The sequence below is a fragment of the Protopterus annectens genome, chromosome 14.part0 (genome assembly GCF_019279795.1).
Source record: "Protopterus annectens isolate FY-2018-M chromosome 14.part0, PAN1.0, whole genome shotgun sequence".
NCBI lineage: Eukaryota > Metazoa > Chordata > Ceratodontiformes > Protopteridae > Protopterus > Protopterus annectens.
The window spans coordinates 752,719,331-752,747,125 of record NC_056748.1 but is presented as its reverse complement, the minus strand read 5'-3'; the positions used below and the strand labels follow the sequence as shown (position 1 = coordinate 752,747,125).

The following is a 27,795-nucleotide window of genomic DNA, read 5'->3' as shown; positions in this document are numbered from 1 at the left end:
TAGATTTTGTAAAACCAAATTGGAAGCAGTCATGCACCTTGTTGGTGGTTTTGACACACTAATGGCAGAAGGACTGTGTACTGAAAGGCATAATAATGTGACGAGACTGTTGCACTGTGGATTGTGCAAACATTATGGTATTGAAGTGGCTGAAAAACACTGGAAACATGAGCCACAAAGCATCAAGAAAATGATGAAGTTTATATCCCATGAGATCACCCATTACCAACAGTCCAAAAGATAGATGCTAGAAAACCAGATATAGTGGTCCAAGAAAAAAAGACAAAAGTAGCATTGATCATTGAAATCACCACATCCAGTGACTACAGTGTCTTGCGTACAGAGATACACAAAGTCATAAAATACCAGGATCTGCAGGCAGAAACAAGAGCAATGTGGAAGAAAGATACCCAGACAGTTCCAATAGTAGTAGGAGCAACAGGTCTTATAAAAAAGAATCTACAATCATATTTAGATATGTTACAAATCCATGTAACCCCATATGAATTGCAGAAGGAGTCATTACTGGGCACATTGCAGGTACTGCGAAGTGCGCTTTTGGCTGACATCAAAGATTGAAACAATACTAATTTCATGAACTTTAATCTGCTTTGACTTAGGAATGGAGTCCATTCCCGTCATGGTATTAGAAACCCAAACAATTCGGATAAATTAGAAAAAAGGGAGAAATGTACAGTATTAATAATAGCAGACTAATCAGTAGCAATTGGCTACTCTGAAAGCATAAGCCGTTAAGACTGTCAGTTGTACGAGTGGTGTTATAGTACCATATTAATAATAACAGACTAGCCAAAGTACTCAATATTATGCTGTTAATAATAGCAGGTTAGCCATAGTAGTTAATATTATTACTGTTAGTAATAGCAGACTAGAAAGTAGCTACTGCAGAAGCAATACTGCAAGTACAAATCTTCATGCACTTTGCTGAAATGCCTTTCATTCATGCAAATCCTGTAGGCTGCATAAGGCATAATGACCCTGTCATAGTCTAGTGAGGGTCCTCCCTCTGGGTGGTGGCCCCTTTTAGGCCAAATAGGTCCAAATGACCAATGGCTTGCCTTGCTAGAATCAGTTCTTTCAACTTCATAGCCATATCAACCTGTTATTTCCCAGGCATCTGACAGTAATGAATCAGGAAGAAAATATTTCATGGTAACACAGGACACAACAGAATTTTAATAAATTTTATTAGCATCATTGCAGGGTTACTGCAGATCCTCTGTTGTTACAGATTAGAGTACTTTATTAATATCATATGATTTCTGGGAAGGTGAAAAGAAATGAAAAGAAATACATCTGCATCTTTTCTGTCTTAGACAAAGAGGATTTCAACATGTAGCAGTTTAATACTCTGTTGGTTCAGAGTCAATCTACAATGACATGTTCTCTAATATTCTATTTCTCCCAGGAAGAAGTTATATTTGGAGAAACAATGTACCCATGTGGAAGATTTTTTTTATGTGACCAACAAGTGATCCTTCATATGTTTCATATCCTAAAAGTAGATATTATCAGGTCATGATAATAGTCTTTCCCTCATAGAATAGAACTAGTCTTTACAGAACAAAGCTCATTTATGGCAGCATTGGAAAGAGAGGCCAGACATGCCATATCACAAAAAATAGGAAGAATTTCAAGTAGAGTTTCACTTCCATTTTACCATTCTTCCATTTGCTCTGTCTGCAGCCTTAACAACATTTGCAAACTGTGGAGCTCAATCACTTGTACATGTGAGGAGACAATAAATAATCATGTTCACTTTCCTTTTTTTGTACTATTGTTTCATTCAAACACAGGCAGTATTGTGGCAAAACTTGATAGCCATAAAAGGATTTTACAGTCCCTGGGCATAACCCTAAATTACAAATAATCACTTATAGGTGGATAGATAAGTACTAGGCTAGCTGCCCTTGCAGGCTTTTGTAGGTCTAGCTAATTTCCCTTTTTATGCTTGAAATAACCTACCCCATTAGGTTATAGATTAGACTTACCCATACCATGGGCAATAATTATATATTACTCCTAATGTGAATAACCAGTTTTCCAAAACTGTTAGGTTTTGCCAACTATCTCTGAATCCAGTCTCGACAATTCTTCATTCAAGGTGCAATCTCTACAATACAAGCCTGCATCCCCAATTTTTGTCAGATAACAGCTAATCCTTTAGAACTTTTTTAAAGGAGTTTTGCATTTAAGGCCTCCAAGAGACAGGTGTTGTGATCCTGAGATTTGAACTTCTGTGCTATCAGCTAAGCTCCCCTTTGAGCTAGCAGATTCAATGAACTTAAAATATCTTTCATGAAATCTCTTTTCTCTGTGGCACTTACTTTGCAAAGAAGAATTTCTGAACTGCTAGCTAAATTGTACAAAATTCTATATACTTTTTTCATAACTGGATGATGTATCTGTTTTGATGGTAGCTCCTGATCCTACACCATTTTGCTTAAGGACCAAATCCCATTTATTCGTTGCACTCTGAAAGGTGCCCTAATTTCAACTGGGGTGCTCCTTAGTGCTTTTATTTAGCAGTAATAAATGGAAAATGCATCAGACTGCATCACCATCCTGAAAAGCTTGTAGTTTAGCTGCAGACTTTATAGAGTTGACAGTGGTAATGATTTGTTTATTCTTTTTCAGTACACTGAGGAAGGCGGAGTTGAAGATATGGTAAGACCACTACTCGCAATACTGGATCGACCTGAAAAACTCCTCCTGCTTCGAGACGTCAGGTAGGAAAGACTATTCTATTAGTCAGTTTCAGGATAAAATTAACACGTTCCTAAACTTCATAAGATATTGAGCGTTGAGAGCCTACAGATGAAAATATGTAACAGATTTACTGCTTTCTGGGGATCAGAGTCAATCCATGATGACATACTTTCTAAAATTTTGTTTCTGTCTAGAAGAAATTGCATTGGGAAAAACAGTGTACTATGTCGAAGATTTGTGTGTGTGTGTGTGTGTGTGTGTGTGTGTGTGTGTGTGTGTGTGTGTGTGTGTGATCTACAAGTGATCCTTTGTAAACTTTATGCTCCACAAGCAGGGAAAGGAACATCTCAATTAATAATTTAGGCATAAAGCTTTCTTCCAGTCCATCTCAGAAATACCTTTCCCTAGCAATGCCTCCCACCTTCCTAGACCCTCTATAAGCACCCTCAAACTTAGAAATCCTCCATCAGGGGTGGAATATAATTTTTTTTTTTTGGGAAGTACATTTATCACAGTACAAAAAGTCCACTGTCAACCCATACATGACCCACTTATATAATGCCAGAGCCAAGTCTGCCATTTGCAGATTTTGCCCCCATGTAAACTTCCCATTCCCTAGAAGATGTTTACATTCATTAAAAGAGAGCAGGTTAAATCCCATTAGGGGGTACAGGTATGTCCAAATCTAAAATAAATGTCCATGTTCTTCTCAATGGAAATGTAGTAGATCCCTCCATCTTATACAGTTCATTAGCCTTAATATTACCCCAAATTCTGTCTATTACATTTGGATTTTTCTTCCAAAGACTAGTGGAAATGAGACATTTAAGAATCCTAACATCATCACCCCTTCCCAGAATCTCATAATCATCTGTGCTCTACCCCACAAGGGCTCAAGGTGAGTGTGTGCAGCAAGTGGTTCACTGACATTGTCTATAAAAGATGTGGGTTACAACTCACATGTGCAAAAATTAACCAAATCAGTGAGCCTGATATACCTCTGAAAATCAGGTATACCTACCCCCTCTTCCTTGAAAGAAGACATTCACTGCTTCCTTTCTACCCTCCCTTAGCAACTGTTTATCCATATAAAGTCAGAAATAGCAGCCTAAAAGTTCCCAGTTCATTTGTTGCACTCCAGAGTTAGAATATGCATGTAATCAGTAGATATTTGAGAAGGACAAACATTCTTACATCCAATACCTTAGCAAGCAGAGGGAGTTCTAGACCCTCCACTTACTGAGATGTTCTGTAATGTTCCTAGTAAAACAATCCATGTTGTTCTTAACCATACCCAGAAAGCAGGGTCCTAGCTTTATACCCAGGTAAGTATAGTGCACACTTCATATGATCTAATGTCACATTATCACCAATCTTAAATCCATACAAGTATCATTTAATACAATGTGCTTTATCCCAATTAACCTTTAATCCTAAAAGCCCTCCATATTCCTCTGAAAGAGCTAAGGTATTCCCAATAAGTTTGCCAGGGAATGAAATATGGAATACACACTTATCTACAAACCAAACATCAATGATCATATTTTCCCAGCCTTGGGTATACACCAGTGAGAGTAGCACTGCCTTATAAATAAGCTAAATGCCACCACCAATTAAATAAAAAGTAGGGTGAGACCAGTAATCACTGACATGCACCTTTGCCTAAATGAAAGGTGGAAAACTGATTACTGGTGGTAACATGTGCTAGGGGTTGAGTGTACAGTAGTGTACACCAATCAATAAATCCCTTTGGTAATCCAAAATGATACAATGTGCACCAGAGAAAATCTCACCTTAAGTAATCAAGTGCCTTACTAAAGTTTATGAAGAGGGCTAGAGGCTATATGAATTTTCTTTAAGCACTGCCGAGTTTATCAAAAGTAAATCCTAATGCTTCATTCTTGCAACAGACTGGCTGTACCCACTGGTAGACAACATTTTGTTAAGGTGTGCCTCTGCTTCTTCCAGTGACTTAAAAATCAGCTTCTCATTTTGGGTACTGTGAGTATCAAAGGAAATTTTAGCTGAACTGAATGTCTCAAATCTTTAAGTTACCTTAGAGCTGAAAAAAACATTTTGTTTTTAGAAAACAGGGCCACGCTGAAATTTAAATGAAATCTGTTTTGGAATCCTAGTAATGAAGAATGCTGTTCCCAGCTCCACGGATCTCTGAAGCACCTCTTGTCTGCCCAAATAGTGGAGAAATTTAATAACAATATGCCTCAGGAAGTTCACTGCTGATCTTGAAGCACACTGGTGTGCACATTCAATCTCCAGCAGGGAAGACCTCTAAAACAATATCCCCAGTTCCTTTCTGATAGACACTTCTGGGTCCACGTCTTCCACCCCCTCCAACAAGTGAATCAGTGTAAGATTGCTCCTACAGGATCTCTCTTCTAGTTCATTGATGTTTATTTCCAGGATTTTCTTTATTATTACAAAATAGTTCCTATATATGACTGGACTGTCAGCAAGACTTGTTGGTGTTCCACCGTTTCATTCAACATCTCAGTCTACCTTTGAGTTACCTTTGATATTGCTATGAGTTATTTAGTTTCACTCCGATCTTGCTGAAGTATTGCAGTGAGTGAGTCCATTGCGGTTTGTAGTATACAGTTTTTGACTTATTTATATTGATATCTAGCACAAGCTTTTGCTAAGACTTTGTGGTTGTAGTGCCACTCTTTGTTATGCCATGCTTGTCTCTACCAAACCAATCTCCTAATATCAAGAAATACTGTAACTTAGCCCACACCAAAACATTTCCACATGCTGACTTACACTTCCTACCCTAAATGCATGGCCGGCCTTAGGCATAGGCCAACTAGGCGGCTGCCTAGGGCGCTGCTCTATTAGGGGCACTTTTCCAGTATTTATTTGGTGTAGGTAGACCAGGATGGGGGCACCAGGTGGTGTGGTGGGGGGTGCCGTGGAGCCCTTTTGCCTAGGGCACCAGTTGACCTAAGGCCTAAATGTACTGTGGTTAGGTTATCATTTCTCAATCCAGGAAAAAAAACAGTAGGCCAGAATTAATAAAACCTACACTAAGTATATATGATATGTATTCAAGAACATTCTTATCACATTTTTTGTGATTTCTAGTCATGCAGAAAGATTACAATAACTGTACATGTATTCTACACTTTGTGGTAACCTTTATGAATCCCTGTCAGTATTTAATAAAAGTGAAAGACTATCAGTAGGAAAACTAAAATTAGGAGGACGAAGGTGTGAGTTATGTCTGTGTCATGATGTCTGTTCACTCAGAATGGTGTACACTTAGTGTATGCTTACTTTAATCATTACTGAATCCCTGGGAGTGTTTTAAGAAAAAAAGTTTTTCAGGCTGTCATGACCTGCTAATGTAGTTACATCTCCCTGAAAGCACATCCTCAAGCATGTCTCTATAAATACTTTAGTTTGTTACAATTTCTGATAGCAAAGAATGATAAATTTACGAGTTATTAATATTCTTTATAGATGGGCTAAACTTTAAACAACACTACCTTGAAGATAAACTCTAACAACTGCAAACATAATGTAATTTTATTTTCCACCCTTTCTGCTATGCTAGCCTAATTCATAAAAGACTAGATGCCAACTAACTAATTAATTACATTTCCAGTCACTTACTTACATTTTTAATATACTGGCTCCAAAATATTGAGGGTGGTGGAGAAGCCAGAGCCTGCCTGTACCCTCAATGGCATAAGGCATAAGGCAAAGAACTAATCGTGGACAGTCTGTTACAGGATGTTCGTGCACAAGTGTGCACACACACACACACACACACACACACACACACACACACACACACACACACACACACACACACACACACACACACAAAACAATAGTTATATTCTCTGGTGCCTTGTGCATTTCTCCAGCGATTCAGATTTGCGGAGGAAGAAAAAAATTTGAGCAATCTGCAAAATACAGTATCTGTATTCACTTATGAAGCTGTATTATCCACATGGCTTTATAAATCAATGCAGATACAGTACTTGTGTACCATTGACACCTACCAATTATTGTGACCTTAACAGCTTATGCCCATTCTAGTTATGGCTATGCAAATAAATACAAACATACAAATATAGACACACACAGTCGCCCAGCATCTTTCACAACTATGATCAATATCGAGAAAGGACAATTACTCTGTGTGTAAGTCTTTGGGATGCAGGAAGAAACAAATCACCCAGCAAAAACCCGCATAGACATTGGGATGACATGCAGACTGCATAGAAGGTACCCAGGCAGGGAATCAGACTGTAAGAACAAGCACCGTGAGGCAGCACTACTAGCCATGGCACAATTGTGCTACTAATAATTACATTCTGTTTTCAGACATATATTTGAAAAGGAAAATAACTTACAAGGCAGCTGATGAGTTTCACAAGAATGCAATGAACAATTAGATGTTGGATAGGAAGATAGTTTATTGCCAATATGAATCAGTCTCAGATAGACAGTGACAAGTAGTCCTGGCAACCATCAGAAGCAATCAGGACTAATATTCTTTTAAATAATATGGAAACTGTGTCCAATATAACTGAGCTCATTATTTTAGAATATTAAGTGACTTTAATACTAACTCACCAAACTTAACAACAGCATCAGTTCTGAAGCACAGTAACTTTGAAATCAACTTTGAGTTATAACATCAGACTGGTTACAATACTGAAATCACAATTTGCATACCTTTGTACTCTTCATGAATTTTTTAAACTCCATCTGAAAGATTTCAGAATAAATCAAGAAAGAATAAAATCTGGAAAGGATCAATGTAGAGTCTTTATTTTTTCTGAAGTGCAGTACTGCTTCAGGTTTTATAGTTTGTTGTGTATTGTGTCACATATGAATAAACAACCTGCTGAATTTTATAGCACAGCAGGATAACCAGTAACAGGGTAGCATGACCCTGTCTTTTTTTCTTTGTAAGTGCTGTCAGTACAGCTTAGTTGAACACTCAATTACATTCTCTTCTGCTATAGTGAGTTGCATAATTTTATAAGGCATAAATCAGATATGCCTCACTGTGTATGTTAGAATGGTGTTGCTGAGAGAAAACATGGCACAATATGATATTAGGGCTTTAATACTTCTTAAATGATAAAGCTAATGTTTATGAGTCCCAGTCTATGCTTTTTGAGGAGTTACAGAGGGGCTCAAACTTTCTGCTGCACTTTGTTTTTGCAGTTTAACACCTGGGGTCTATAGGCATAAACAGAACTGTAAAAGTACTTATGAAATGTGGACATAAAGGCCTAGGCTTGTGACGATGTGCCTTTCCTGCAAATCTTATATGTATTTTAATTCACTATGTATCATTTACACAAAATTAAAATACTTAAAAACATTACTAGGTGCTAGCCAAAAGGCCCCATAGTAATGAACATAAAACACACATGCAAAAAAATAAAATAAATGTCGATAACATATTAAGATAAATGTGAAGTCATTTACTCTGCTGAATTCAGGGATCACTCTCACACTTCAGTCTTTTTAATGCAGAAAACTGCTCGTCAAATGGGACACAAAAACAGAAAAATAGGAACAACTGATAATGGTTTAATATAAAAAATAAACAATGTACCTAAATGTTGTAGTTTTGACCTTACAAAAAATTTTTGATGGAAACAAATATATGAATTACCATGCAAGTCACAGTGGTAGAATAGTTATGTTGCTGACTCTCAGAGAATGACTCTCTGGTTTATTTCCAAAATAGGGTTGATGGCACAGTGGTGCAGTAGATATCATTGTAGCATCGTAGCAAGAGGATCCCTGATTCAATTCCCGGCTGGGGTGCCTTCAATTTGGAGATGTATATCCTCCCTATGTTTGAATGAATTTCCTCCAGGTGCTCCTGTTTCCTCCGACATTCCAAAGACATGGAGTAGGTTGATTGGACTCACTATATTGGCCATAGGTGTGAGTGTTCATGTGGGTGTATGGTGTGGAAGAACTAGCACGACAGGGCTAGCCACATGGCCTTCTAACCTTTGGCTCTAGATTATTATCACTGTTTAAGTGACACCCCAATTCCATGTGCAAAAATGGGGAAAGAGGTGATAGGATGATTGGATGGGTACATTTGTTACAGAACCTGCATGTCTTCCCCATGTCCATATGCTGTTTTGCTAGGGTCTCCAGTTTCCTCCCACATCCCAACAACATACTGATAGATGAAATGGCAATATTCTTAAACTGACTGTAGTGCGTGTGTGTGTGTGTGTGTGTGTGTGTGTGTGTGTGTGTGTGTGTGTGTGTGTGTGTGTGTGTGTGTGTGTGTGTGTGTGTGTGTGTGTGTGTGTGTGTGTGTGTGTGTGCATGTGTGTGCGTGTGTGTGCATGTGTGTGCGTGTGTGTTTTGTATGTGTTTCTGTGTTTGCATGCAGTTTAAAATTGATTGGTATCCCAGCCACTTCAAGCCTTGCTGTCTATCATTTACTGAGACAGGCTATAGCTCCCTTGTAACCTTGAATAGGATAAAACAGGTGTTAGAAAAATGAATGAAAGAAGGAAAAAAAAGAATGAATGAATGAGTGAATGACTTCATGAATGACTAAATTATTTGTCATGGTGCTTTGACTAGAAATTCTGACATTGAATAGGTGGCAGAGCATTTTAGTATGAAACAGGGAACTTTGGTTAAACAAAAGAAGGACTTATTTCTCACAATGTGGAGCATTAATGATATATGCACTACAAATCTTATTTGCACAGATATGCATTCACTACATGTAATGAAGAATAGAAGTTTGACACCTCCAGAACTATAAATAGACTTTATGCTTGTTCACTGAATAAGTCAGCTGTATCAAACCAGCTTAATAACAGCCAGTCCACATCACTTGTGATAGTTACACAACTCTTGATAAGTAATATAAGGGATCACAGAAACATAAATGACTAGCAGTGATTTTTCTAATAGCCTATCTTTATCACAAATACCCATGGATTAATATGCATTTTTAGACTAACTAACTATTATTTAAATTGTATTAAATACAAGACAGCAACAATCACCTGAAAGGACAGTCTTCCCTGGAAGACTTGTGCCAAGGCATCAGATAAATAAACGTGGGTTGGTTGAAGTCAGTTTCGCTATTTATTTTATTTTTTTATAAGTAGTTTGAATTAGCAGTACTTATCTTATTAGCAACTGAATAGTTCTGTGTATTTATAATAAGCTTGGTCACCTTCTTCAGTTATTTTACATCAGCTGATACAATCCTTCATAAGGAGAAATGGTACATCGAGTTTACAGTTAAATGATAGCTTTTGGCCATGAGAGGGAGCCAAAGTGTAATGCAAACAAACTGTTTTTTTTTTACACTGAACTGTTTTACTTCACTCAGGTGAAGTTCACCCAGTCCTTACTAAACAATATATTTTCTCTTTACTTGCCCGTCTCTGTTTCATCTCCATTTTGTCCCCCATTTCTCTCCACATAAGTTATGTGAAAAATTATCTACAAAATCGATTCAGTCTCTGCTTGTTCAATGAGACAAGAGCAAATGTCGTAAGCTAGATACATAATTCTACTGATAAAGGTGTACAAGTCACTTTTTGCAAAGGATATGAATTCCTTGTAAGCAAAGCATTTTTTAGGAAAGTATCTCTCTTCTATATCCATGTGGTTCCTTTCCTTTGTTTTTTACTGCATTTCTATTTGCAATTTCTCCTATGCAAAAAAGTAAACATTTAAAATATTGCTACTGATTCAAGAAGACATGTCTACATATTTCAGACAACAGAAGCTACTGTCTGTTTAGTGTTTTCTAACAACCTTACACCAGGTGGCCTGGTTGTTCTTATGAAGACAGTTTAAGACTGACATGAGCTTAATGCCTTCTGTCTTCTAGGCATGGAATATATACAGACTGTCCTCATTGGGAATCGCTCTTATTTTTGTATGTATGTATTTTTGTCTCTCTCCACTGTCTTTTGACTATCAGTTCTCAATGATCAATTAAACAGTTCATTCCCATTATGGCAACAGTCAATGGGGGGGGGGGGGATGTCATTCAAGCAGCATCAGAATTTTTTGTATTAATTCCCTACTCCCTTCTTTGGTGGCTGATGTGGGCACCCATGTCACTGTAGGGACCTAGTATCACACCCCCATACCCCCATCCCTGGCAAGTGAACGCTGTCATCTCGCCAGCTTAGTAAACCAACACATTACAGCTGTTTCACCAAAAACCTCCACTTGCATGCTGCAAAACTAACTGACTAAATTTGCAGATAACTGCAAGCTAGGAGCAGTCACAGAATCACCTAATGACTTAGCCATGCTGCAAGAAGGTTTGTCCTAAATGAATAACTGCTGCCAAAATCATGGACTGCAACTAAATGCCAGAAAATGCATTACTGTATCCTTTATGAAGTCATCTGTGCCAGGGAAATATCACATTAATTATACAGCTCTGAGAATTGACCCAGTTGTTTGGCTTTGGGAACTTATGTGGATAGTGACCTAACTTTTGACAACACAAGTCCATTTTTAAAAAAGTTATTTTCCTATTGCACAGCTTATAAACAAGGGATCATGCTAGCTCTAAGGATATCATTGTCCTCTTTACTCAGCCAATCATTAAATATAATCCCCCCCTTTGGCATGAAGCTGTCCAGACACATGCAACAACTAGAACACCCACAGAGATACCTTACTATAAGGATACAAGACCTAAACAACATGTCCTACATGGACTGACTCAAATCCCTGTCACTATACTCAGTATCCTACATAATGCTAAGAGGTGACATGAGTCTGGCATACAAGGCATCCTCTGACCCAGTACTGATTGATTTACTGCACATCAGTAAGTCAAATGGCATCAGAAATACTAAGACTAGGAATCTAAACCTCTTCTACAACATCAACAGAATGGTATGGAGGGACAGGTATATCTTGTGAGGGATGCTACTGCTCTGGAACAGACTCCCTAGCCACATAAAACCAAGTTCATCCCCTTCCATTTTCAAGTACAACTTGGATCTATGGATGGGAAACAGAAAACCTATCCCATGACTGCCCCCTGTATTACTAACAGATGGAGACAGCTCCTAAATGCTTTATCCCATGCATGTTACCTCACAGATTATCTATGGTATGATCCTAGTTATCAGGGCTAATATATAATTATCAACCATGGGATGGGTAAGGCCAATCTTTAACCAAATGAGAAAGGTTAATTTGAGCACAAAAAGGGAAATTAGCTAGGATTAAAGTGGCACACAAGGGCAGTTAGCCTGGTACTTAGCTATGAACCTATGAATCTATAAAACAGTCACCAAACCACAAGTCTCTCCTCTTGGAGTAGGAAAGCTGTCATTGCTGCTCATTTCTACCCTCCTGCCAGGCTCTTCCAGAGGTAGAATCACTAATCAAACTTAAGTTGGCTGAGTTTTACTTAAGGCTTTATCCCTATACATCACAGAAAAGGGTATTTTTTTTAATTAAACCTAGTTGGCTTGCTAAAGATAACTCTACCCTCCCATACCCTTTAACTCATTCATGAAGATTCCTCCTTAAGATAACACTATCATTTATTTAGCATCAGCAAAGCACTGATTAACTCTCAATTTTTCCATTTTTCATCACAGGCAGCAACAAACAGCTAACCAACATTGGCCATGTGTTTTTATAACTGGAATCTTGGGGTGTCATATGAGGAGGTCCATCCTTGCTAGCATTAGGATTATTAGTAAGGCAGCTAGGCATCTGAAACTTTCCCAGCCTAGTAAAGTTGTCTATCTTATAATGCTCTGCCTGAGTAACCTTCCTCTTCAGATCTCTTTTTTTTCATGCGTCATTGTTAACACATCAGAGAAATGGCCCCATTCTATTATTGTAAGATAAAATTGCACTATCACAAGCTGAATGGATGTGTCCAATGAAAACATTAAAAATACACAATTTATTTCAACTGCCATTCAGTTTAGCTGAAACTGTACTTAACCTTTTGATAAATGAATCACCAATTCATCCAGATGTTCCGTTTTCTCTGAAGGGGGTGAGGCATACTAAGAGATAGCTTTCAACTTGGCCTTGTGATGATTATGGGCTATTAATAAATACCAGGACCACTGCCATACAAATGGCTCGGAGTTCATAGTGAAGATAATGATAATTAATGGCATGAGACTCAAAGCATAGAGCCTTTGTCTAACCTCCGAGTGTGTGTCCATTTGGGATACAGTGGCCATGGAAAGCGTATGGATGGAAGAGCAAACATTGCTGAAGATCTCTCTCAGGTGGTCAGAAAAGTGGATGAGAAAGCAGCAATAAGGAAAACAAGTTATGTTAAGTGACCTTTGAAGTGAGTGAAACAGCTGGACAGTAAGTGAAGCTAATGAGAGGGATTATGATAAAAGCAAGACAGTAGGACTTAGAACAGATAAAAGGAAGATGAATAACAGTGAAAAAAAGAAAATTTCAGACCTGTAAATGAGGACTGGAATAAGGTCTTGATCAATGCGGTCTTTTAATGTGAACAGCATAACATCTCATGCGGGTTCAGGCTGCTAGATGGTGAGACATTCTCCTACAGTACATTTTGCTGGGGACACATGACTGAAGTAAATTTGAACAGAAGAGACATATAGCTGTTGCAGATTCACAGCAGGTACAGAGAAGCATGCAGTTCTATGCCCACAGCTTCAATAACTGAGTGTATTTTGTAGGGGTAGTGTTAAAGAAAGGTTTTTATAAAGTAAAGCATAGGGCTGGGGTTAGGTGTAGGGTCAGAAACTATGCAATATCACGCTGCACATACATGCCTACTGCCTCTAAAAACAGCTCATGGATCATTGCTGTTATTAGTGCTAGTAACTGTTTTTATTCTGAAACTAGGAACAATTTGTTTTATATTGCTAGGAGCACAGACACTATTATGCATTACTGCAATCAGCAAGTTGTGCACCTTTACTAAATGTATCTAAATTAAATCAAAACATTATCTGCTCACTAGCGAGCCAATTAAATATTCCTAAAACCACTTGACTACAACAGAAGGTCTACCCTCCATTGACAGTCTCATAGCACTTTTAATATCCTCAGACAGTGTAACAGTGTTGCAACTGCCAGATGCTCGCAGTCAATAAACTTTTACTTGGCCCAATGCTCTCTGTCTGTGAGAGGTGCAAGTCTGTGAACAACACAATGCTTCCACAATGCTCTGCACAAACCCACACTAAACTATCCTCTGCTGAAGCTATTAAAATCTTCTTGCCTAAAACTACTACACCCATTAAATCTTAAGTCTCAGCAAAACCAAAACACTGCATCAGCTACTAGCATAGCAAAGAGTTACCATAAAGTAAGTCATCTTAAATGTGGTACTAATAAGAATATCTTAGTGATTGGTGACCCCATAGTTAGACACACCAATTCAACTTTCCTGAAGTTGGACAAAAGCAGGGTTATGGTGAGCTGCAAGTACCAGGATCTTTAATATCTCAAAGGTCCCAAAGGCCCTTACAACTAACAAATATGACCATGACATAGTAGTGGTCCATGGTGGGAAGGGATAAATGACTTGGCAAGCAAAACCTGGAGGGCTATGCATAGAGACATGTCAAAACTCTTCATCCATATTACAAATGGATATAATAAGCTTGGTCTTAACAGAAATCCGTCCTTCTCTGAAAATAATGCAGAAATAGAAAGAAAATATAATTGTGTCATAAATTGGCTAAGTAGCTGATAACATTCCAAGGGGATTCATTATGTGGCAGCTTTTGATGCAATGCTTGACAACCCTATTTGCTTTGCTAAGGATGGTATCCACTTCTCATTTCAAAGCTTCAGCATACTGTCTAGGGAATCCTATAATGACTTTTTTTAGGCAAAGTCTAGTTGATAGCCCTCCCATCTTAATCAAAGAGGCAAATCAAACACAAAATCACAGCAATGGGCTCTGCTTAGTGACAGGTGTCTCAATAACAAAATGCCCACCCTTGAATCCATCCTGCATCTGAAACACATCCATGTGTGTGTAATCACCAAACCTTGGTTTAGATGTTTAAATAGCACCCCTTTATACTGGAGTTTTAGGCCTACTGTGTTCTGGACCCTTTGGCAACTGTGGTGTAGTATACAAATTTGTTAGCGACCACATCACCTCTAGGCAGATTCCTAGAGACCCACTAACAGAACGTATAGACATACAAATCATACTAAATAGGATCAACTATCAGTTCATAGTCTGATACAGGACATCTTCTAAGTCCCCTGATAATCATGTTAAGATCCTAAATATACTTGAATAACTTCAATATACATTAATATTCCAGGAAACTGTAACTGCCCTTCAATAAACTGGGACAGCTATTCTTCTTGTAGGATATGTAAAAAAGTTTCTAGATTTAATATAGAAAAACTCCCTTAATCATATCATCAACAATCCTATTGGAAGACAAAATATCCTGGACATTGTTCTTACAAGTATAGAATCTGTATGTATTATTCCTCTGGTATTGCCCTGTCTGGTTAAGTCCAATCACAGACTGATAAACTTTACCTTAAATATCTTGAAACAAAGGGATGCCAACATCACAGAATTTAGGGACTTCAAGTGTACTAATCTTCTCCAATTCTATGATGAAGTCTTTAAATTCACGAATAGCTGTATCACCCAAGACAGTGATACAGCAAGTAGCTTAACAAAAAAAATCCATGCCCATTTAGATGAATGTATAAATTTGACAGTTGCAGCCAGATATAATTGGAAATTTAAGAGCAAACTATCCTGGTGATCACAAATATAAATGCACTATACAATAAAGTACAAAAAATTCCTTACAGTATACAGCAAAACAAATGGCCCTCAAATCAAAGATAATATTAAGAAATTGTCAAAAATTAGGGAAAAAAACTATTAGTAAAACCAAGGCAGACCATGAGTTTAGGCTACATCAGAAGTTAATAATTGCAAATCCTTCTTCAGCTAGGTATCACCTACTCTGATCCAGTAGACATTGTCAACATACAGGCAAATTCAGGCAAACTTCATCCCAGAGACAACCTAAAGTCCACTTATCCCTCCGTCATCACAAAAAATGTATACTAAAGGTGCTTTCCAAGACTAAAAATGCATCCTCAATGCAGTGGCATAACTAATGTTTGTGCTACCCGAGGCTGTCTTTTAATTTGCGCCCCTCCACCCTCACAAAATCATGGTCAAATGGGGCCCCCATATACAGCTGCCCCCTTACAGCCATTCTAGTGTTCCATTACTTGACTATTTCTACCCATTTACCATGAACACTGTAAAGTATATACAGTTGTATGCTTTACTTCAACAATGATTATTTGGATTTAATTTAAAACTTTTATTTTAAATTTTATAGCACAAACACTGATAGACATATGCTAAACAAAGCAATAGGGTCTCGCAATGAAAACAGGCTTAGCATTAATATTTCTCTGCCCTTAAAACTCACATTCATTGAAATAGCATTGAAACCCACATTCAAAGAACATGCATCTGGCTATTGGCAGATAAGGTTCACCTTTGGGCCATTTTCAAATCATAGGCCCCTTGCACGCATTTTTAGGACCATGCAAACATACATGTTCTTTGTTTCTATTCCTTGTATAATACAGCACACTTTTTGGAGCATGTTTTAAATTTACTGTTTTGAATATTTTTCCAGTAAGCAATGAAACAAAATGTATAAACCAATAATGACAAAACTGCTCAATTCAGAACATTTCCATCATAAAAGTCTACTCAAACGTCTTTCATTACAATCCACCAATAACAGTAAATATGCACAATCTCTGCAGAAGTAAAAGTCATCTGAATAATCCCACATTACAGAGATCTGTAACTATTGAAAAGGTTGCTGCTAGCAAACAACTTTATATTTCAGTGTTTCATCCAAAAATAAAGTTGCCCTTGAAGAATAAGTTACCTATGTTACATTAAAAATGGTACTTTGAGCTGGTAATATTGCAATAAGTAATGGATGGCAAACTGATAGCAGTTTCATAGTTACTAGGTATCACTTCCAAAGGAGGACAAACGCAGGACTGCAGCACTCCAACCCTTTTAAAGTACAGCACAGTACAGAATCGGTAATCATTCTGCATAGTGTGGGAGTAGAACCCACAGCCTTCTGCATTAAAAGCAAGTATACTACATGTTGTGCTACTAACAATGCTTTTAACTACTTTAGCACAATAGTGGTATCATTTGCTAAACAGAAGTTGCGGATTGTAAGCAGACTTGGCATAAGCAACACTAAACATCTCTTCCGCTGAAGCTCTCAGCTCCTTGTAAGATGCACTTGACACTCAACTATATCTCCCAACTTTGAAGCACAAGAAATCTAGAAAAAGCCAAAATTTATGGGAGGGGGACAAAGGCCCAAAACTAGGGACACATTTTAAACATTGCTTGCATAATCTTAGAAAGTTGCTAGAATAAACTTTTTTGTGTTACCATCCATTTCCTGAAAGACAGGAAGACTGACACTTAAATGGCTGTCATTAGTCAGTGAATTCACATCTCACTGATTTGCCAGAAAACCAGAAATTTTAAGAGGAACAGATCAAAAGTATGTGCCAAACGTTCCAGACATTCTGTGAAAATCTGGGTAGTTGAGAGCTCTAGACTCAACTCCTTGAATCATGAGTATCAGTAGGGGTAGAGAATTCAGGCTCTTGTTTCTTGCACCTAAGGTACAGGGTTTGAGCCTGGGTAACACCAGGAATCCCTAACTGTGGCATTACACACACACACACACACACACACACACACACACACACACACACCCAAAGGTGAAGCAAAATTCTGTGAATCAAACACCTGCAGCAATAAGCAGTGAAGCAGCCATGACCGGACCATGACAGTCCCAAAAGAGCCATCCGGCATGGGCCTCCCCTCTCACCCCACCCTAGCTATGCTACTGGTGGAAAGAAAGAAACATGAAAATTAGGTACAGGTATGGCGATTAAAAACTAATGAATTTTGTGAGAAAAGAGAAGAGTGGTATGAAAAAATTAAGCAGGATCCTTTTCTTGTATATCCAAGGAGTGATTTATCAGAGTATGACAGAAAAGCAGAGAGCAAAGAAAGAAGATAATTGAAAATTTTTATGACACTGGGGACTTTTTTGGAGAATTTTGATAAACAAGTTTTGAAATATGAAATATAAAGTAATAGAAGAAAGAAAGAAAATGTTATGATTATAATGTAGAGAAAACTGTAAAACATGCATAAATAAAGCAACCCCCTACTCTTTTTTGATAAGTGCCATGGAGTCTTTACATCCAACTAAGCTACCACAAACTCAAGTAGATGGGACCTCATTTGAATGTCTTATCCAACACACGCACACGCACACACACACACACACACACACACACACACACACACACACACACACACACACACACACACACACTCACCTTTTGCGGACTGTCAGTACTGAATAGTATATTGTGGGAAATATACTGTAAAATCAATGTTTTTTCAGGGGTTGTCATATGGAATGTAGAAAATAGTGACATTAGTAATCAGAGGTCTAGGAAAAAGCATCAGATTAAGGTGAGTGTTTAATGCAGCAAGACGTTATGAGGGATACTGTTTATGTGATGTATGTATGTAGTTGAGGAAGAAACTCTGGTTGTAGAATGTACTGGAGTAAGTTAACTGTGTTTTACTGAGGTTATAATGCTTGCAGCATTGAGAAACACTGTGACAAAAGTGGTATAAACAGTGCATGCAAACAATGCTATGTTACACTGTTATAAGAAATCACAGAGGCAGAGATATAAAACCGAAAGACATTAGTATGGGTTATGTGCAAAGTAAGTAAGAGAGCATGTAAAAACCTGACTAGTAGTTTATCTCAAAATGGATATTTACATTGTCTGAGGGTAGGCAGAGAGTACAGCTGAGAAGAAAAAAGGGGAATAAGTGAAAAGACTGTAAAAGATGGAATCAGAACGTATGTTTGATGTGTTATCACTAGGATTATGTGTTAGCATTGAGTCATATGATATTGTTTTATTTTGGGAAACTTTGAAGTTATGTTCTTATTGATGAAACAGTCACTTTCTGCCTCTTATCAGATGCTGTTTAAGAATTTGAATATCTTGTGGGTAGAGGTATAGTTTTGCAAAGTTTGGGACCTAGACTGGAGAAACCATGGTTGCTATGTTTTTTTTTTGTCAGGAAAGTTGGTGCATAGAGGGGCAGCATGGCAGGTTGAAATGGGTAGAATTATATTATTTCTCTTATCTTGGATCTGCCAGTAAATGAAAAGGAGTTTGGTTTAGTGGCTTGAAAAAGCAGGAAGACTGGATGAAGATTAGACTGTTTTCAGTACTGAGCAGTCATGTTCCATTCTTGGGAATAAAAAGATGGCTCATTATATTTTGTTAGATGTTGTTTGTAATAGATGACATTCTTTGAGTCTGATGCTATACTAGGAAGAGCATATACTAATTGGGTCATGATAATCCCTGTCCCTATGGCTTTCCTACCTGATAGAGATAAGAACTGGGAGCTCTTTCATGACCAAAAAAGAATTTGCTGTACCTTTGCCATAGTATGAATAGATAAGCATGCTCACACACACACACACACACACACACACACACACACACACACACACACACACACACACACACACACACACACACAAACACACACTTACTTGTTGACAGGTGAATCAAAATTCCACTTACTTGTTTAAGCACAATTCCATGAATCAAACACTTGCTGCATTAAGCAGCAAAGCAGCAAAACGTACTGTATTTAAAATTGTGAGAGGGAGGAAAGAAAGAACAGGACGTCTGTGCAACAATGCAAGTACAGACATAACATGACCGGACTGTTCTTTAAGAAGAAAGCTCTTACAAAAATAGCATTAATGTGACAGTCCTGCCCCCCCCCGGGGTGGACCTCCCCTCTCACCCCCAAACCCCCACCCAGTTACCCCACTGCCTCCATGGGACTTTATAATATGCCTGGATGTTTAATAAATAGTGATAAACTGGCACTCCTTAAACTATTCAGCCTGAGCCTAGCCACTGGCTTTGTACCTGAGGTCTGACACACAGAAGTTGTAATGCCACTTCAGAATGGTAGCACCACCAGTGACCACAGGAAATATAGGCCTATCAGTTTGACAACTCTCATCTGCAAAGCCATGGAACATATAATCACTGACTCATTTAACTTTGATATTAAAATTCTTATCAGGCTCAATCTGCAGATTTGGATTTGTCAGGAGGTAGATCCTATCTAATGAATCCAGTAAACTTCTTTGAAAGCAGAACACAGGCTACTGATAGTGGTCATGCTGTACACACAGTGGACCTCAAACTGACAAAGGTACTTGATATCATTTTTGATGTCATAACCAACAACTTGATATCATTTTTGATGTCATAACCAACAAGCTAAATGAGCTTCCAGTAGATATCTATGTAGTAAAATGAATAATAAAGAAGATAATGGATAGAACCCACACACTGTGTAATAGGTCCTTCCTCAAAGGGTAAGAGGGTGACCAGTGGTTTTCCACAAGGCTCGGCACTGGGTTCTCTGTTTGGCATTTACTTTTCAGATCTCCAGATCATCAACCAACATCTCTGGTTAACCAAGTCTGCACATGATTGTAAACTGGGTATTATTCTAAAGCCACCAGGCCCTCCAGTGCAAGCCTGCACTTCTTAATATTTGGTGAACAAAGAATAGGTTCAAATCATATGCAAAGTAGTACAATATTGTCGCATTCATTACACAACCCTTCCCCCAAGCTTATAATATAGACAACACCCCACTTCAAAATGAGAATGTAGTCATAGGTCTTGCAACGTGAGTTGAAAATTCCCTGTCCTTCGATCATCATGCTGTGATAATGGTCAGGAATCCCTTCTACTTAGTGTACTCGATCAGAGAAGGAATACCATCCAGTTCTAAAGAAGTAAGGACAACATAAATGTTTTCTGTATTTCTTTACTAATATGAAGAACCAAAACATAATATAGTAAGTAGTGGACTGTAAATGTGTATGATGTTCAGCATTAAATTGCCTACAAAATGAGTGTTAATTTGTGCATATGTACCATGTATTTTTTATGTAACTGGTGCAAAAATATGAAACAACTTAACTTCCCATGTTTGGATGTTACGTTTTCAAAAAAATTCATGATGCCTTTCTGAAACTGAAAAAAATACAATAATAATATTTCAGCTGTCAAAAAGAAAAAGTTAAATAAATGAAATATGGAGGATGCAGGGTTTGGTTATGTTTTATTTGTACTAATGTGGCTATCTACTCCTACTTACATCACTCATAGGTTTGACACTTTTTTATTATTTGTACAAACCTACTGCAGTACAAATGAAAAAAAAAATATATATCCAACCTCCTGGACACAAATATTGCATAGCTTCTTTAGGGACTGTCATTTTAAAAGCAAATTATAACTATGTCTTCTTTCCTGGTTTAACGTTTTAATCAGCTGTCCCTATGTTCCTGTGCAGACACATGCTGGTCATGTCCCAGTACTGCCTGGAACCTTAATGCACAAGGTACTAGTATACAGCCACCATTGCTGGGAGCTTTCTTTAGTTACTTTGCCTCTGTCAGTGCTTCAGATTGTGCATCAGTACTAAACTATTTTTGTCTATTTAGTGTCTTGTACTCTGTAATGATCTGGTGTTTTTCTACAGAGGTCTGCAATCAATCAATAATAAACACTAATGAAACAGAAAAAATGCAACTGTGTTAAGTGGTTGTCAGTTTCTATATAATAGTTGTCTGTACTTTATAAGCATTTTTTTACTTTTTAATTTATTTATTTATATTAAAGAAAATGTATAACGGAGTTTCCTACAAAACAATGAAAATAAAAGTTCTTAACTATATTTATAGATGGCTGTTCCTTACTAGGTTCATAGGTTTGTACTAGGATGTGAGCCACCGGGGTCTTTATAAGCCTAGCCATGCAACCTAACCCAGTTTTGTCCATGAGTACTTCAGATGGCTGTATGGTGGAGTATGTTAGTAATGAAGTAGCTAAGTGTTTTGCGTTTGTGTGATGGTGGGGGATAAGTTAGTTTGGGATTACTTAACTTACACTAGCCTCAATCCATCAGAGACATGGAGGTCAGACCAGGGTTGAATTTACAATTTCCCATCCAATGATCAAGGTTTCACTTGAAAAGGATCGGAAATTACCTCTGCTTCATGTGGTTGGGGAGCCTGTTCCATAGTGCAGGAATCCTCCTAAACATATATTGGTCTCTCCGGCATGTTTTATTTATGTCACAGGCAATGTTCAGGTCCTTGGATCTAGTGTTCCTTGTGTTGTTTGTTTTGCAGATGTGCAAGAGGTTCATCAGAGCTGGATCTGAGGATGCCTTATATGCCAGGCAAAGATCACCTCTCAGTAACCTCTAGAAAAATGAGTAAAGAGAGAAGCCTTAAGGTGATATGTGAAGAACAGAGTATTCATATCCTGGATTCTTCTGGTTAGAAACCTTTGAGGGCATTCCAACTTTTGCAGGTGGCTGATTAGATACATTCCAAATGTGGCATTGTATTCAATGAAGGGTCTGATAAGGGCTGAGTAGAGTGGTACTATAACTTCCTTGGACCTGGATGCCATACCTTTGCTTATGAGCTAGGTGACATAGAACGATTTTCTTACTATCTTGGCTACATGTTGGTCAAAGTTCAAATTACTGCCAGCATATGTTCCCAAATCCCTAACTACCATATCAGCTATCAGGGATGTCTTATTAATGGAGTAATTACCGTGGATATATGACTTCCCAATGGGCACTATAATGCATTTCTTCACAATGAGTTTTAATCCATGGCTGTGGCTTCAATCGTTTGTGTCAGACCCTCTTGTAGGATGTTTGTGTCATGGAGTTAATCTATTATAGCTCTCAGTTTACAGTCATCTGCAAAACTGGTGAGCCAGAGGCCTTTGACATTAGCCTTGACTTCTGAGAAATACATGCCAAACAGGAGTGGGCCCAATGCAGAGGCCTGAGGTACTAAACTGGTGACTGGTCTCCTGGTTAAAGTGGTCTCACCAGTTTTAACTTCTTAGGTCCTACCTGTGAGCCAGCTAGCAATTCAGTGAGTTGTGTAGGGATTTATGCTTATTTCTGAGAGTTTATTGACAATACATGATATGATATTAAAAATCTTGGCCAGTTCAAGGTAGACAGTGTGCACCATTTTTTTCTCTCACCCATAGCCTTGTTTACCCTCTTTAAGAAGTCTACCATGCTGAGTAGGCAAGATCTTCCCTTGATAAAGTCAAACTTGGATATGTCCAATGTCTGTAGGTTGCCAATGTCCTTGTTGATCATTTCCATGGTAATTCATTCCTTGGCTTTGCATATTAGACTTGTCAGACTGATGGCTATGTAGTTCCTGCAGTCTGTAGATGGTCCACCCTTGTGAAGAGGAATGGTGGTTGCAGCCCTTCATTCAGTCGGTATATAACCTGTTTTGAGACTGTAGCTGAACGATGCCTCTAGTGGTCCTGCTAAGTCATGTTTAAGGCTAAATGGTAGGCAACCAGGGATATTGTTGGTGTCCACTGAACCAGTGTTTTTGGTTTTAGCAAGCACTGCCTGGACTGCTCCCTGTTGATAGTTGCAGGGGATATGCTAGAAAGGATTTCACAGGGGGTAGTGAGCAGGAGTTGGGGGTGAAGTTAGAGCTAAATTTATCAGCTAATATACTTGCTATGTCATCCGGGTCAGTGAAGGCTTTGTCCTTTACCAGCAGTTCTGCACACAGCTGTGTGCTACCTTTAAGGTTCCTGACATAGCTGAAGAAGGCTTTGTGATTATCCTTAGCCTGAAAGGCTATCCTGACTTCATAATTAGCCTTGTTGGACCTTATAAGATCCCTTAGTTTCTTGTTTAGTTGAAACAGAGGACTCTTGTCTCTGTGAGAGTTACACTTTCTGATTTTGGCCATGACGTTTTTCTTTTTTGTTATATACGTGGTTACGGTTAGGATTCCACCAGTGGAGTTTGTCTTTGTTGTTATATCTGGGTTTGCTGCTGGTAGGTATGTCAACCTCAATGTAGCCATTTACATGTTTGTACAGGTTTTCTGTGAACACTTCTGCATTGGCAGTTGTGTTCTTGGGGCTTGTGGGACCCTTGAATTTTGACAAACTGTCACTTAACAGGATAACAGGATGTAGTTAGCTTTAGAATAGTTCTTAACTGTTACAAGTTTAGCTGGGTTTTCCAGGTTGATTTTTTTTTATTTTGAGGAGGACAAATTTGTGATTTGACCTCACCAATGATGACATGATATGGGGGGTGGTGCAAAGCTGTCCCATGTTGGTGAGTACTAGGTCTAGTATATTTGAGCCCCTGGATGGAGTGCACAGTATATGGTCCAGAGCATTTGTGTTGATACAGTCCAGGAAACATTGTGGTTGTGAGTTAGAGGTAGTGTACATTTTCTAATCTGTAGAGGGGTAGTTAAAGTCTCCCATGAATAGGGTGTTTGTTTGGATTTCGAGTACCTCCAGTAGGTCTGGGTACAAGTTGCAAACTTTATTGGTCATAGAGAGTCACTTGTAGCTGGCCAGGACATTTTACAGAAACTTGTCTATGGAGACTTGGACATAGATGAACACTAGGGTGTCATGCTTTTTAACTAACCTGGAGTTGTATTTGTTGCTAACGTAAATGGAGACACCTCCACCTTTAACTTGACTCTGTGTTGATGTTGGCCTATATGTGTGGAATGCACTGTAACAGTAACAGCACGTATGTCTAGATTCTCCAGAGTGAGGAGAGCTTGTAGGTTGTGGAGTTTCTTGTTTAGGTTTGTAGCATTGAGCAGTAGCACCTTAAGTCTGCTTTTATTTATTTATTAATTCATTCATTCATTCATTTTTGGTATGTTGGTAGTTTTATCATTTTGATATCATCTAAAAGCCAATATATGAAAGCCCGGGGGGATAGGTGCAGACCATCCTTGGTAAAACAGTATGGTCTGTTAACCATGCTGATAGGTATTGGATCCCCCAGAGTGACAACAGAAGCTTAGCTAATTGTTAAAATCAATCATTTTCTGTTAGAGATCCATAATGCCACTTTTCATATACTCCAGTGAGGTACGCCTCAGGTCATTTACCCCCACATGAACTGTTATAGAATCATATCAGTACATGTGGTGCAGTGATTTGAGTGTGTGCATGATATTATGGATCCTAGGTCCAGATAGGCAACTAACCATTTGTCCAGCCTGGTGAGAGGGGCATCTGTGTGTCATACAATAGAATCCCCTATGAAAAGAATATTAAGTAAAGTGTTCACTTTCCTTATGGGCTTTGTTCCTTAGGGACAATTAGGTGAAGGCTTATGTGTGGTGTTAGGTGGTGTTTTTTGTATGTGCTTTAGTGACTGCTGAGGATATGTGTTGCCCGTAGATGACTTAGGATGTCTTTGAGGTTTGGGAAGGATTTTTTTAAGTGCCTCGGCATAAGAAGGTCTGTGTCTGTGGTGAGTGGTATGTGTGGTATGTGTCTAGGATTTAGTGTGTGTCTTCTTGACAACCTTGTCAGTAAGTAAGATTTTAGCCTCCAAGGAAGTGCTGTATGTACATCCCCTGCATACTGTGTTAGTTTCTTTAACGATTAAAAGAGTACTTGAGGCAATTGCTACATTGTCCTAGGATGCCCATATATGCCAACCTGGCCACAGAGACATAAGGAAAATGCATATTCATATTGGCAGAACCTGTATTAGAGTTGGTCTATTATGGTTTAAGAACTTGGTTTTACAAAGAGGGGTCACCTGTGTGGTGTCTGGGAATAAGACTAGCAGGTAAGTAGTTTTATGATCTGTTATTAGTGCTCTGCTCAAAGCCTTACTGTGCTAAAGGGAAAAGTCCTAAGTACTGGCTATAGGTAAACTTTGCAGTCTAACTGTTTGCTACTATATAGGGTACTGCTAACTGTCATTGTATGAAAGCAGCTTTGTGTAAATGAACCTTCTTAATAGCCACAGAAGAAATGGCTGAAAGCTAACTCCTACACCATCTGGCCAATAAATGACTACACTTTGAGCTTTCTGGAGTGCCTTCCAACTGAGAGAAATCAGGCAAATGACTTCTGCCACAAGATGGATGACCCTGGAACTTCTTAATGTAAAAGCACAGCAAATCTAACTCTCAAGTGCAGACAAACAACAAACAGCTAAGTTCCTTGCTAGATCAACCTTCTGCAAGGTGAATTAAATTAAAGCAGATTTGTAAACCAACAAGCAGGCAAGGAGAGTGATTTTTCAGGTGAATAGTTTAAATGCTTTGAAAATACTCTAAAACAGTAACAATCATTTAAATTAATAAGTGCAAGTGCAAAAATACAGAAAAGTTCCTTATCTCAACTGGGATAGCTCTGGATGCAGTAAAAACATCTTGGATTCACAGTTGAGGTCACCAAGCATTGCTGAGATCTGTGGGAATGAGGTTAACAATAAACAGCTACACTCAGAGCCCTTCTCGTGTTTCCCAACTTGGATAGTCCAGGCTACTTCCTACTGCTACTAGGTGGTTAAACTCAGTCCCCTTAATGTAAAAATACACAAAAAGTATACTAAGAGCAATGCTAGCCCAGTAGTTTAAATGGCTAGCTAATTACTGCTAATAAGGTGATTTAAGGAAAGGTAAACCAACAGCAATGTGAAATAAGGCATTGCAAATCTAAAAAAACATACCAAACAATTGAAAATGCACCAGAAAATGTATAATAATGGAGTTTTCTCAAGACCAATACTGGTTCGATGGGTGGGCACTCAGTATTTGGATCTGTGGAAAACAATGAGAGGGAAGAAGTATTTACATAGCAGTGAAAGGGGGTGGGGGGGCTTTGATAGTTAGAGTACATAAGGGACTGAAATAGAGACACTCGTTATTTTAAACCGCAACAGAAAAAGGGAAGAAGGATTGCGTAACCCACAGAAGAGATTCACTTATCTAGGGTAGAGATTCCTTTGTTTAAAGATGTAACCGGGAGGTACTCCCATAGCAGAGAGGCAACAATAGTCAACCCTAGCTAAAACACACAGTGATATATCAATACCTAACACGGGAGTTCCACAAGGGTCCATTCTTGGATCCCTCCTCTTCAGTACCTTCATAAATAGCCTTCACACTGGCTCCCATCAAAGCTCTTTAATCCAATCTGCTGATGATTCTACCATTATCTCCTCCTCTGATAATATAGCACACCTTCAGCAAATAACCCAAACTGCCTTCTCCTCCATCGAATCTTGGCTCAGCAGCGCACAACTTCTGCTCACCCCCAGTAAGGCAAAACTCATGTTCACACCTAAAAACACTGTCATCCAACTTTAAGATATAGTCACTAAATAATACTGAAATTGAAGTGGTTTCACATACCAAATTATTAGGAGTGACAATAGACAATAAAATTACCTTTGATTACATGTACACAATGCAATAAAGAAAACACACTACAAACAAGGGATACTGTACCAGCACAAAGACTTTATGGATACAGCCATCAAAACAACAATGGCCACAACTTACCTACTCCCATCTATACTATGTGGAGCTCCCATTGTGTCCAGTCTTCAGAGTACTCTAAAAATAAGATTTAATCCTGTTACAATAAAATCATTTTGCTATAGGTGTATCTTACCACAAACACCACTGCACTGCTCTTAATGCACTTAACTGGCTTGAATTCCCACATCACCTAAACTATCTTCAGCTAGCAATCGCCCACAAAATTATATATCAACCTGATAACTGCCCTGCATTTAACAAAATTCTCTAAACCTAAATACCTAACAGAGCTCTCTGATAAGCAACTAGTAACCCTATATAGACCAAACAAAAAAGCTGGATAATGTCTATATTCCTATACTGTTGCTAAACTTTGAAATGCCTAACCTATGGATATCAGAGCTATATCGAAACTCAAGATATTTTAACCCACACTAAAAAAATTTCCTTCTCAAGTCAAGTATACGAGTCTGCTTCAAAACCAGTTAGTTACCACCTCAAC

At 38.3% G+C, this 27,795-nt stretch overlaps 1 protein-coding gene across 1 annotated transcript in view; it reads left to right on the top strand.

The window, feature by feature from the left end:
- Positions 1-27,795, top strand: part of PDZD7 (PDZ domain containing 7) — an 809,774-nt gene that overhangs the window by 362,877 nt on the left and 419,102 nt on the right. The window contains exon 12 of the mRNA XM_044056491.1: positions 2,659-2,750. Coding sequence (XP_043912426.1) covers positions 2,659-2,750 — 92 coding nt within the window. The remainder of the gene's footprint in view (positions 1-2,658; positions 2,751-27,795) is intronic.